The 13,363-nt window shown below is 36.2% G+C and overlaps 1 protein-coding gene across 1 annotated transcript in view; it reads left to right on the top strand.

The window, feature by feature from the left end:
- ADAMTS20 (ADAM metallopeptidase with thrombospondin type 1 motif 20) overlaps window positions 1-13,363 on the top strand; it is a 217,504-nt gene that overhangs the window by 41,489 nt on the left and 162,652 nt on the right. Inside the window, exon 4 of the mRNA XM_033222369.1 lies at window positions 6,341-6,600. Coding sequence (XP_033078260.1) covers window positions 6,341-6,600 — 260 coding nt within the window. The remainder of the gene's footprint in view (window positions 1-6,340; window positions 6,601-13,363) is intronic.

Below are 13,363 nucleotides of genomic sequence, written 5' to 3' on the forward strand. Positions count from 1 at the left end.
GGTTTGGGGTACATGTGCCAGTTTGTTATATAGGTAAATCTGTGTCACAGGCGTTCGTTGAACAGATTATTTCATAACCCAGGTACTAAGCCCGGTACCCAATAGTTATTTTTTTTCTGCTCCTCTCCCTCCTCCCACCCTCCACTCTCAAGTAGGCCCCAGTGTCTGTTGTTCCCGTCTTTGTGAACTTGAGTTTTCATCATTTAGCTCCCACTTGTAAGTGAGAACATGCAGTATTTGGTTTTCTGTTCCTGCATTAGATTGTTAAGGATAATGGCCTCCAGCTTCATCCATGTCCCCCAAAAGATATCTCATTCTTTTTTATGGCTGCATAGAATTCCATGGTGTATATATACCATGTTTTCTTTATCTATTCTGTCATTGATGGGCATTTAGGATTATGAATAATGTGGCAATCTTTCATTATTTTAGTTTGCACTGAAACCATCTATATTCTAGTTTAGTCTCTGTCAGCCTGATTTCTTCAAACCATAGTGCTTTCTTAATTGAATTGTGTTATTTTTTACTTATTATTGTTAGCCAGTGAGATATATAATTTCTTAGCGCTCAGGCTAGACAGACTTTCGGAGATTCTTCAGGCAGTGAGATAGTAACAGGCAGTAGAAGATAAGACAGGATTTCTTTTTCTGCTAGAGACAAGTGGTAAATTACTTGACAAGAGGGATGCTTTCTTTTGAGGAGTGTGGAGATGGTTTTTCTCTTCTGAGGTGAGGGCTGCTTGTTGTCCCACATTGCAAATCTTATGCAGTGCTGCTACATCAGCTAGCATAGTCAGCCTTTCCCAGAATAGGATGCCATGTATGGATAAGGAAAGCATCTCTTGCTGAAGCTTTGTTATCACTTCCCCCACCCCAGCTTTACTGATGTATAATTGATTGATAAAAACTGTATATATTCAAGGTATACATCATGATGATTGATATATGTATACATGTGAAATGATTACCACAATTAAATTAATTAACACATCATCGCCTCACAGAGTGATGTGTGTGGTGACAACACATAAAAGCTATTCTCTTAGCAAATTTCCATTAAATAAGACAGTATTATTAATTATAGTCACTATGCTGTACATTCAATTCCCAGACGTTATTCATCCTATAACTAAAAGTTTGTGTGTTTGACCAGCATCTCCTCATTTCCTTCACTCCCTAGCTCCTGACAACCACTGTTCTACCCTTTGTGAAGCTTAGTTCTTGTCCTTTCTAGTTTTCTCCTGTGGACAGACATTTGGGTTGTTTCTAGGTTTGGTTATTATGAATAAAAGTGCTATAAACATTCTTTGAAACATTTTAAAATTGTGGTTAAAAAAAAAAAAGGTGGCCGAGCATGGTGGCTCACGCCTATAATCCCAGCACTTTGGGAGGCCGAGGCAGGCAGATCACAAGGTCACGATATCGAGACCAGCCTGATCAACATGGTGAAACTCTGTCTCTCTAAAAATACAAAAATTAGCTGGGCGTGGTGGCGTGCACCTGTAATCCCAACTACTTGGGAGGTTGAGGCAGGAGAATTGCTTGAACCCGAGAAGCAGATGTTGCAGTGAGCTGAGATTGCACCACTGCACTCCAGCCTGGTGATGGAGCGAGACTCCCCCTCAAAAAAAAAAAAAAAAAGTAACATGAGATTTGCCATCTTAATCCTTTGTACGTGTACACTTCAGTAGTGTTAAGTATATTCACATTGTTATGCAACAGATCTCCACGACTTTTTCTTCTTGCAAACTGAGACTATATCCATTCACAACTCCCCATTTTCCCTTTTCTCTATCCCCTGGTAACCACCAGTATACTTTTTGTTTCAACGAATTTTACTATTTTAAGTATCTCATTTAAGTAATATCATACAGGATTTTTAAAAAACTGGCTTATTTCACTTAGCATAATGACTTCAAGGTTCTTCATGTTGTCATATGCGACAGCATGTCCTTCCTTTTTGTTGTTGTTGTTGTTTTTGTTTGTTTGTTTTAGAGGTGGAGTCTCATTCTTACCCAAGCTGGAGTGCAGTGGTGTATCATAGCTCACTGTAGCCTCAAACTTGGAGGCTCAAGTGATCCTCCCACCTCAGCCTCCAGAGTGCCTGGAACAACAGATGCATGTCACCACACATGCCTTCCTTCCTTTTTTATACTGAATAATATTTCACTGTATGTGTATACTACTACATTTTGTTTAGTCATTCCTTTGTCTTTGGACATTTGGGTTGCTTCTGCTTCTTAGCTATTGTAAATAATACTGCAAAGAACATGGGTGTATAAATAGCTCTTCAAGACCGTGCTTTCATTGCTTTTGGATATTTACCCCAGTAGGATTGCCGGATCATAGGGTAGTTCTATTTTTATTTCTTTTTTTTTTGAGACGGGGTCTCACTCTGTCTCCCAAACTGGAGTGCAGTGGCCAGATCTCAGCTCACTGCAAGCTCCGCCTTTCGGGTTCACGCCATTCTCCTGCCTCAGCCTCCCGAGTAGCTGGGACTATAGGCGCCCGCCACCTTGCCTGGCTAGTTTTTTGTATTTTTTTTAGTAGAGACGGGGTTTCACCGTGTTAGCTAGGATGGTCTCGATCTCCTGACCTTGTGATCTGCCCATCTCGGCCTCCCAAAGTGCTGGGATTACAGGCTTGAGCCACTGCGCCCGGCCTCTATTTTTATTTCTTTTTTTTTTTTTTTGAGACGGAGTCTCGCTCTGTCGCCCAGGCTGGAGTGCAGTGACCGGATCTTGGCTCACTGCAAGCTCCGCCTCCTGGGTTTACGCCATTCTCCTGCCTCAGCCTCCCCAGTAGCTGGGACTACAGGCGCCCGCCACCGCGCCCGGCTAGTTTTTTTGTATTTTTTAGTAGAGACGAGGTTTCACTGGGTTAGCCAGGATGGTCTCGATCTCCTGACCTCGTGATCCGCCCGTCTCGGCCTCCCAAAGTGCTGGGATTACAGGCTTGAGCCACCGCGCCCGGCCTATTTTTATTTCTTAAGGAAGGTCCATATTGTTTTTCATAGTGATTATACCATTTTACAACCCTACCAACAGTACATAAGGTTTCCAATTTCTCCACATACTTGCCAACATTTGTTATTCTCTCTTTCTCTCTGTTTCTGTGTGTGTGTTTAATAGTAGCCATTCTTATGAGTGTGATGTGATATTGTGGTTTTGATTTGCATTTATTTAATGATTAATTGTGCTGAACATCATTTCATGTATGTGTTGATGATTTGTATAATGTATTTGGGAAAGTGTTTGTGCAAGTCTTTATTCATTTTTAATCAGATTGTTTTCCTGTTGTTGAGTTGTAGGAATTTTTTTAATATTCTAGATATTAATTCCTTATCAGATACATAGTTTGTAAATATTTTCTCCTAATCCATAAGCTGCTTTTTTGCTTTACTGATTGTGTCCTTTGAATAATATTTTTTAAGTTTGATGTAGTCCCATTTGTCTATTTTTGCTTTTGTTGCCTGTGCTTTTGATGTCATATCCAATAAATCACTGCCAAATCCAACGTTATGAAACACTTTCTTTATATGGTTTCTTCTAGGAGTTTTAATATTTTGGGTCGTTTAGATTTGTAACTCATTTTGAGTTAGTCTTTGTATATTGAGTGGTCTTGGCACTCTTGTCAAAAATCATTTGATCATATACACAAGGGTTTATATCTGGGGTCTCTATTGTAGTTCATCAGTCTATATATTTGTTTTGCTGTGAACTTATACCAGTTTTCTTGTGAACATATGTTTTCCTTCTCTTAGATAAATACCTAGGAGTGGAACTGCAGGGTCATAGGGTAAATGCATGTCTAATTTAAAATTGGCCAGATAGGTTTTTCAAGTGATTGTACCACTAGGTATTAAAGCTCTTTGTAATTTTAGTCATTCTGGTAGGTAGAATCATATTTTTTTTGTCTCTTGGTTGAATTGGTATTGAAGCACCTCAAGATACCTGAAATTTTATCTTTACTATATTGTTAATTTATTTTTTGCCTCTTTCAATTAGAGTGTAAGCTTTATGAGGTGCTATTTGCTCCTCAGTATCTAAATGTTTCCTGATATGCATTAGGCATGCAATAAATGTTTCCTTTAAATTAACGAATAAATCAAAGCATAAATATTTATCTTTTCCTTGATTGAGATTTCTATATATCAGGTATATCTGGGATCTCCTCTAGGGTCCAGTAATTGATCAAGGATATTTTCGTGGGCAAGTCACTTCAGGAGAAAATGGCAGGAAAAAGTTTTAGGACTGCACAATTTGTCAAATTTCCAGAATTTCCCACTAGGATAAATTTTAAAACCTAGGAACATAGCACTATTAAAAGCGAGATGTTTTTAGGAATTAGAAAAAGAAGTTCATAGACACTTTTCAAAAGAACACATACATGTAGCCAACAAACATATGAAGAAATGCCCAACATCACTAATCATCAGAGAAATGCACATCAGAACCATGATGAGATACCATCTCACACCAGTCAGAATGGCTATTACCAAAAAATAAACAAATAATAGATGCTAGTGAGGTTGTGGAGAAAAAGGAATGCTTACACACTGCTGGTGGGAGTGTAAATTAGCTCAGCCATTGTGGAAAGCAGTGTGGCAATTCCTCAAAGAACTAAAAACAGAATTACCATTCATCCCAGCAGTCCCATTATAGGGCATATACCCAAAGGAATATAAATTATTCTATAAACACACATGCATGTGTATGTTCACTGCAGCACTATTTAAAGTAACAAAGACATGGAACCAACCTAAATGCCCATTCGTGATAGACTAGATAAAGAAAATGGTGGTACATATATACCATGGAATATTATGTAGTCATAAAAAGAATAAGATCATGTTCTTTTCAACAACATGGATGGAGCTAGAGACCATTATCCTTAGCAAACTAATGCAGGAACGGAAAACCAAATACTGCATGTTCTCACTTGTATGTGGGAGCTAAATGACAAGAGTACATAGACACAACAAGTAAAAGACACCTGGGCCTACTTGAGGGTGGAGGGTGGGAGGAGGGAGAGGATCAGAAAAAACAAATATTGCTTAGTGCCTGGGTAACTAAGTAATCTATGCACCAAACTTCCACGACATGAGTTTATGTGCAGGACAAACCTGCACATGTACCCCGAACCTAAAATAAAAGTTAAATAGAAAAAAAAAGAATAAGACAAATAAAATTTTTTAAATTAATTAAAAAAAATTCATCTGTGGAAACTTAATGTCTAAAGTGGTCCATTTCTTTCTTACAGCCATAAGATAACATTCGTAAAGATGAATTATTTTAATAATAATGAAATATGTTTTTATATTTATACCTAATTCTTATAGTACAGCCATGTCTTGGTTATTGATTACTTTGGTATTGATTATTTGGTTTATAAACTATCCAGGACCTTGATTTCTTCTCACTTGACTCCTTTGGTCCACTTTTCTATTGAAAATACCACCACTAAACAATTGGCAGAAAAATTAGCCAAGAAAAAGAGGAAGAAGTAAAGAAGAAAGGAGAGGAACAAAATGAAGGGGAGAGAAATAGGACAAGCACCTGTGCAGCCTGTGAATTTTTTTCCATTAGGACAATTAATTAAGATTTAAATGCATAGGCATAAATGTGTAAGTTTCATAAGTGCATAGGACTCTAATGAATAGTACTATACTGTAATAATCTTTAATGATCAATTATTTTTCATGCAGTATTTATATATAAGCAAACACAATAAATCAGGTATTTTATGTAATCAAATGTTTAAAAAATTATAGCAACATTTGCCTTTCTGGATTCAATAGATTCACCCACATATTGTTATTTTGCTTAATTTTCTGTTGTTCTTGGTGCTTTTCACATGTAAAGAAAGTTTGTTTTGTTCTATATTTTATAAAGTTTCACCCTACAAAATGTTACTACTCTGTAAGGAGATTAAATGTCATTGTTGACTTGAAAACCTAATTTACATACTGAGAAAAACATAAGAAGTCCTGGATATTTTTATTTTCTACTTGGTAGTTAATAAATACTTTTGAATAGTCATACCTTTTCAAATATGACTTAGATACGATTTTACCTTTTCAAATATGACTTAGATCCAATTTCTTGTTGGTAAAATCTAAGAAAATGTGAACTTTTGCAAACTTTTTATTACTATAGAAAGCAATCTTCATGATAATGCTGTACAATACTATTTTAAATAATACTTTCTCTTTGTCCTTTTATTTTCATGTTGGGAACAGCTATGTAAGTATTAAATAATTTTGGCTATTCTATTTTTTGCGATATTTTTGGTCACATCCAATTTAATGGTTCTACATTATATTCTTTTTTTCTCCCTAGAAAGTCAAATAAAGGAAACCAGTTTACCCTTTCATTACTACAGAAACATGAATGAAGATCTTAATGTAATGAAAGAAAGAGTTTTAGGACACCCATCAAAAAATGTACCATTGAAAGATGAAAGAAGTCAATTACATTCCAGGAAAAAGCGTCTTATATCATATCCAAGATACGTTGAAATTATGGTTACAGCTGATGCTAAAGTGGTTTCTGCTCATGGATCGAATTTGCAAAACTATATACTGACTCTAATGTCAATTGTAAGTAAACTTAATATGACTTTTATATTTCCTAAAATGTTTAGCTTAATGAAATTTTAAATGTCTAAATAAAAAATTTTTTTCCAAACATTTTAGATGTAATTTTGTATCTAAGTTTAAGCCAAAAATAAGATTTCATTGAAGTTTAGTTTAGATAGAAGTATAGCAAGTATCCTATTCTGTTACTTGGACACCTTTCTAAAACATTTAAAAATCCACAAAACCACTTATAGAAATGCTTGAATTATTCTTTACTTCATCACATGAATGGCTTCTGCCCTCTAGTGACAGGAACTGTCCTAGTTGCATTGATCTTTTGCTCTTTAAATCTGAATTTTAAAACCTCACCCTATTTCTGCACAGAGGGGAGAAGATATTATGACTATATTCTCCAAATCAGAAATTTGGACACCTAACATCTTAAGTTATACATGTATTTATGGTGATAAAGGGATAGGCTGTTACTTATAGAACTGTCCTAACAAATTTGGAATATAAGATCACAATAACTCTCAGGGTCCTTGATCTGATGTTAATACCTTTGTCAAGCAGTGGTAGTTTTAGTATCCATAGAACTGTATTCTAGAGCTGGTGAAGGGTGCCAATTCTGTGTGAGTGGAATCACCCTTCATCCTTACGTGTGTGTGTGTGAGAGAGTGTGTGTGTGAGTGTGTGTATGTGTGTATCTCCCTCCACCACCCTGGGACATTCCTGAATTAGACCTGTCATTTTAGAGTAATCACTAAAGGTAGCCATTTTCATGCTAGTTTAGTTGATGAATTATTGGCCAGGCATGGTGGCTCACGCTCGTAATCCCAGCACTTTGGGAGGTTGAGGCGGGAGGATCACCTGAGGTCAGAAGTTCGAGGCCAGCCTAGCCCACATAGTGAAACCTCATCTCTATTAAAAATACAAAAAATTAGCTAGGTGTGGTGGTGGGTGCTTATAATTCCAGCTACTCGGGAAGCTGTGGCAGGAGAATTGCTTGAACCTGGGAGGCAGAGGTTGCAGTGAGCTGAGATCATGCCATTGCACTCCAACCTGGGCAAGAAGAGTGAAACTACAATTAAAAAAAAAAAAAAAGAATTACATAGCCACCTATTTATAGATTCAGGGTATTTAGAACATATCTCATGACTGGAAGTACTTCTATTCACATGTAGGGAATTCAGGCTCACTTAGTTGAAAAGACTTAGCCAGTGCATATCTATAGGACATTGTAAATTTCTGTTAGCTAGATATTCCCAGTTTATTGTGACATGAAGATCATAAGATACAATAATTTTTCTAAAATATGACATTTTACCTTAAATTCTTATTGTTATACCATAGTCTATGTTGCCTAAACACAGTATCTGATACTGTGGGTACTCAATAAATAGTTACTGAAAGTATGAATGGAAACATGGTTAAAGTATTACTAAAAGTAATATTGTTTTTCAGAATTCAGTGCATTGTGATAAATAACAACAGAGATATATAAAATAATTTTTTGAAATTGTGTAAAATTGACCCTTACTTTGTTTACTTCAATTGAATTTTTGTAAATGATAACAGAAGTATAGATAGAAATTTATCCTAATTACTTTTTTTTTTTACTTGTGAATTTGAAGTAAAATTACCTATATGTATTACCTAGATGTATAATTATCTAAATGTTAGTATGGCAAACTCTAAATTATGAAGGGATTCTAATGAAAACTATGATGTGGAGGATGTCAATTGTTATGTACAAGATTGTATCAATTATATGGAACACTGGGATATACTTTGCAATAGAAAATGGTTAAAGGAGATGGCATTCATTAAGAAAGTTGGGGCTGGGCTTGGTGGCTCATGCCTGTAATCCCACCACTTTGAGGGGCCGAAGCAGGCAGATTACCTGAAGTTAGGAGTTCAAGACCAGCCTGGCCAACATGGTGAAACCATGTCTCTACTAAAAATACAAAAATTAGCCAGGCGTGGTGGCACATGCCTGTAAGCCCAGCTACTCGGGAGGCTGAGGCCGGAGAATCACTTGAGCCCAGGAGACGGAGGTTGCAGTGAGCCGAGATCGTGCCACTCTACTCCAGTCTGGCTGACAGAGTGAGACTCTGTCTCAAAATAAATAAATAAATAAATAAGGAAAGAAAGTTGAGTGGGAGAGATACTGAAGGTAAATGTTAGATCTGATAGATTTTTAAAACATGGTAAGTGACAGATAACTATTGTCAGTGCTTTGGGCATACTGACTAGAAGGAATAAAGGAATAAACACAGGACTAATATTGGAATAGTTTCATGCATTTTTGGTAACATCACCACCCTCAGAAAGGTTCTGTTATCTACATTTTACATAAAAATCAGTATTGGCCAGTCGCCATGGCTCACGCCTGTTATCCCAGCACTTTGGGAAGCCAAGGCGAGTGGATCACGAGGTCAAGAGATCAAGACCATCCTGGTCAACATGGTGAACCCCATCTCTACTAAACACACAAAAATTAGCTGGACGTGGTGGCGTGTGCCTATAATTCCAGCTACGTGGGAGGCTGAGGCAGGAGAATCGCTTGAACCTGGGAGGTGGAGGTTGCAATGAGCTGAGATTGTGCCACTGCACTCTAGCCTGGCGACACAGCAAGACTCCATCTCAAAAACAAACAAACAAAAATCAGTATCATCACTGTTAGAAGATATTGTGACATACTTTGAGATAACTAAAGTTGTCCATGGAAAGTTTAAAGCCGGAGTTAATTGAAGGGAATGCAGACAGACCTTTTGACTTCATGGAAAGCAAATCTTCATTGAAACAATGCTTGAAACAACAGATCAATGCATGTACTTCTCATTTTCTGGATTTTTAGGGCTGCTAGAAGGAGAGCAGCTTTCTGTTGAAGACAGAATTTTTATAGACACAGTCATCTGGTTTGTGTTAAGCTTTTATTCTCAGGGAGATAGATGCAGCAAAATTGAGGAAGAGATGTGCATTCCAAATAAAGTGGGGTAGGAGGAAAAATTAAGGAGGGTAAGTCTCCCTTTTGAGATACTTTGATTTTTTGTATATGCTTTCTTTTTTCCTAAGTAGCCAAATTTTAGATGACTTCTAAGCTACCTGGGTTTAGTGCTTTTCTTCTCTGTCACTGAAAGACTGTTCAAATGAGGACACGGGAAAATTAGTAGAGCCTATGGTTCTATACATAAATTGTTGCTTTTTTATTGGCTAAAAAACAGTGATCACAACTATATTTATGGTTGCAAAAATATTAAAGGTAAAAGGGAACTTAAGAGAAAGAGTGACAAACTCTCCCTGTTTTACCTGGAACTAGCTCAGTTTTGGTATTGAGTCTCATGTCCTTGGAAACCCTTTAGTCCTGAGCAAACTGGGACTGTTGATCACACTATGTAGAGATCAAATCTAGTCCAACTTGTTTTATTGCTACTTGTTAAATCCATTTCAAAAACCGCTTTAAAGAGGTAAGAGAAATGCTATTTGCACATAAGTGTCCACCGATATTTCCAGTTTAGGAAGGAGCTGTTCAGGTTTTGCCTATTTTTTCCAGTTTTTAGAAGGCACTAACTGCATTTATTCAAACACACATGTGGATTATTGGTGATATTCTGATCACGGTAATTTAGGAAAAGGTCAAGACAATGTGACATAGGATTGGTATACAATAAAGACAAGTTCAAAGTGATGAGAAAGAATTTTTGTCTGTGGAGCTCCAGATATAATGGGGGAAATGAGGGAATGCTTTCAGGATTAAGCAAATGGGTTATACACACAACTTACATTATCTATCCTTACTCATCCTGCACAAAGTAAACAACTGTGCTGTCTTCTTAAACTTTTTCTTTGCTTTCAACAATTTAACGAAATATCTGAGTGCAGTGATATTGAAATAAAGAATGTGACTTAATTCACTTTTTAGTTGCACTTAACGTTGTCAGAGTAGACTAGAGACCCTTCTTACTCAAAGGGTTTCTGGAATTAACATTAAAATTAGTGGGGAAGGCCGGGCGCGGTGGCTCACGCCTGTAATCCCAGCACTTTGGGAGGCCGAGGTGGGCAGATCACAAGGTCAGGAGATCGAGATCATCCTGACTAACACGGTGAAACCCCGTCTCTACTAAAAAATACAAAAAAATTAGCTGGGCGTGATGGCGGGCGCTTGTAGTCCCAGCTACTCGGGAGGCTGAGGCAGGAGAATGGCGTGAACCCGGGAGGCGGAGCTTGCAGTGAGCTGAGATTGCGCCACTGCACTCCAGCCTGGGCGACAGAGGGAGACTCTGTCTCAAAAAACAAACAAACAAAAAATTAGTGGGGAAGAACACACTTGTGATGTATAATATATCTAGTGAAATAGCGTTTGTGTTAAATGAGCAGAGATACTCAGCTGCCATTCTAAAACCTTTATCCTTAGGGAATTTGGGTGACAACACCGGGTTAAAATGGCATTTATATATGCATTATCAAGCTACTAAAATGTATGTAAACTAGAGCAACTTTTTCTTCAGTATATTTATTTTGATACTCAATTTATTATTTAATAGACCTTAAATATTTACTAAGTAGTAAAAGACTTCCACACTTCATTGTGTTTCTAAAGGTTTGACTCTATAATATTCACCCTCTTGCAGATGTAATAATGTAAATTTAAGGAGCATCACATAATCCTCAAGAATTAACCCTTTCATTAAAATATGGTTACTAGTATTAGAGGCATGTATCAACTAAAAACCCTCATTTGCATTACATTGACTTTATACCCTTACTTTCAATTTTGTTGGTTGTTTTTACTGATGTTATTAGGACGGGGAAGATTTTTAACTATATTACAATAAAAACTAATGATATGCTTTCATACTTGAGGTATAACCATTTATATTATTTTTCCCTTCAATTTGTTGCTCTGCATATTCTTAATTATTTGCACATATTTGCTCTGTATGTATATAGAATTTCATCATTTTCAGTTTAAAAATGAAAAGATCTTTCTGATGAAGTTAAGAGTAATGATCTTTGTAAACATTTGTTTGTCAAAATCAGTTTTTAATAGATGACTTTGTACTTCTTAATGAAGGTGGCCTATGAACATACCATTTATGAATGTTTGCTAAAGCTCTATCTAGAAATTATTTTCAAAATGGTTGGTAAGTTAATGGTGATAGCAATTTGTTTCGTGCTTTGTATGAACTATATTTTGCCTAGAATTTTCTTAAAGATTTCAACAATACAATTCATACCATTTCTTCTTCACCTTTCATTAAATATCCATGAAATAATAATATTTACTATTTTATGAAACCTATAAAGAAGTAAGAACTACTTATGTGAGGAAAACTAACATTTAAAGAATAAAAGATTAAATACATTTTAAATAGATCAATAAAAATTCTAATACATGGCACTCTAAAATGTAGTGAGTAAGGTAATATATTAAAAATATTAAATGGCTTTTAGAATAGGATGATACATTAGAAGTCTGGTCTGGTGTTTCCTAAAGTGTAGTCTATGGAATGGAATATTAGTCCTGTGATATGCTCCATGGGGGGCAGTGGGGAGCTAAGGACTGTGGTCATATAGTTGCATGAAATGCTGTATATAATATCTCTGTGTCACAGATTTAATATATATATCTGTGTGTGTGTGTGTGTTAGCCTATTCAAGATTCCATGAAGATATCTAATTATTTTAGCTCATTTTGCAAACTGTGGAATGATTTTGTTCTTTAAAACAAATGTCTTTCACAACTCTTCCCCAGCAGCACCTGGTTAATATTAATCCAATATGCAAGGGCATTGTGACCCAAGGGTACCCAGTGCCTCCACATGGATATTATGGACATTAAGACAAAAAAAAAAGAAAAAAAGGATAAACCCATTTTCCAGGGTTGAACAACTAGCTTGCAGCTACTAATAGAGCTGGAACTAAAGCCCAGGTCTGCTGACTGCCTAGGGCTTCTCTGAGGCCATGGGCAAGTGACCATAACAGGACAATACCAGTGGCCAGGGGATGTGTTGCAGCAGGGTTTTGAAATGTCTTGAAATGTTTTTACCAAGAGCTAATTGGTTCAGAATGCTGAATAAAGATCAGATAAAGTAGTCAGTGCTCTAAAGCCAGACTGTACAGTACAGAATGAAAATTGGTTCTCTTTGCTACCAGCTGCCGGATGTTCAGTGTCTTACTTAACTTCTCTGTATCTTACTGTTCTTATCTGTAAAATGGACACTATAGTAGCTCCTATCTCATAAGATTTGTTGTGATAATTAAATGAATTAATACATTTAAACTTGAACACATCTGGCACACAATAAACATTGAATAAATATTTTATGTATCATTTAATATTTACTCATTTATTATTTATAGCAAACATAGTATCCTATCATCAAGGCAGTCTAATTTGGGGTGGTGGTTTTAGGAATGAGGGAAGTGCATTGTACATACTGCTTCAAAAATTCTCTGAGTACCAAATGGGCCTTGTGGCTATCCATTGCTTGAATCACAATTTAGCTTTATTGAATAGAGTCATTCAATAACAGTACCTTCAAACATCTAAATATAGTTAAAGGTATACATATATTCTACATGAGCACTTAAATTATAAAGGTCAGTAAAATAATAAGAGATACAATTAGAAAAAATGAGCATGATGACATTCTTAATTATTTAATGAAATATACTATTTTACTGTAAAAGCAAAATACCATCTCCAGGACTTTCTTTGGGGGAAGTAAAAATTATGTAAATCAAATTGCCTGTTTTCGTATATTTTATTCCCAGAGGA

This window comes from Trachypithecus francoisi, unplaced genomic scaffold, assembly GCF_009764315.1.
Source record: "Trachypithecus francoisi isolate TF-2019V2 unplaced genomic scaffold, Tfra_2.0 Lachesis_group11, whole genome shotgun sequence".
Lineage (NCBI taxonomy): Eukaryota > Metazoa > Chordata > Mammalia > Primates > Cercopithecidae > Trachypithecus > Trachypithecus francoisi.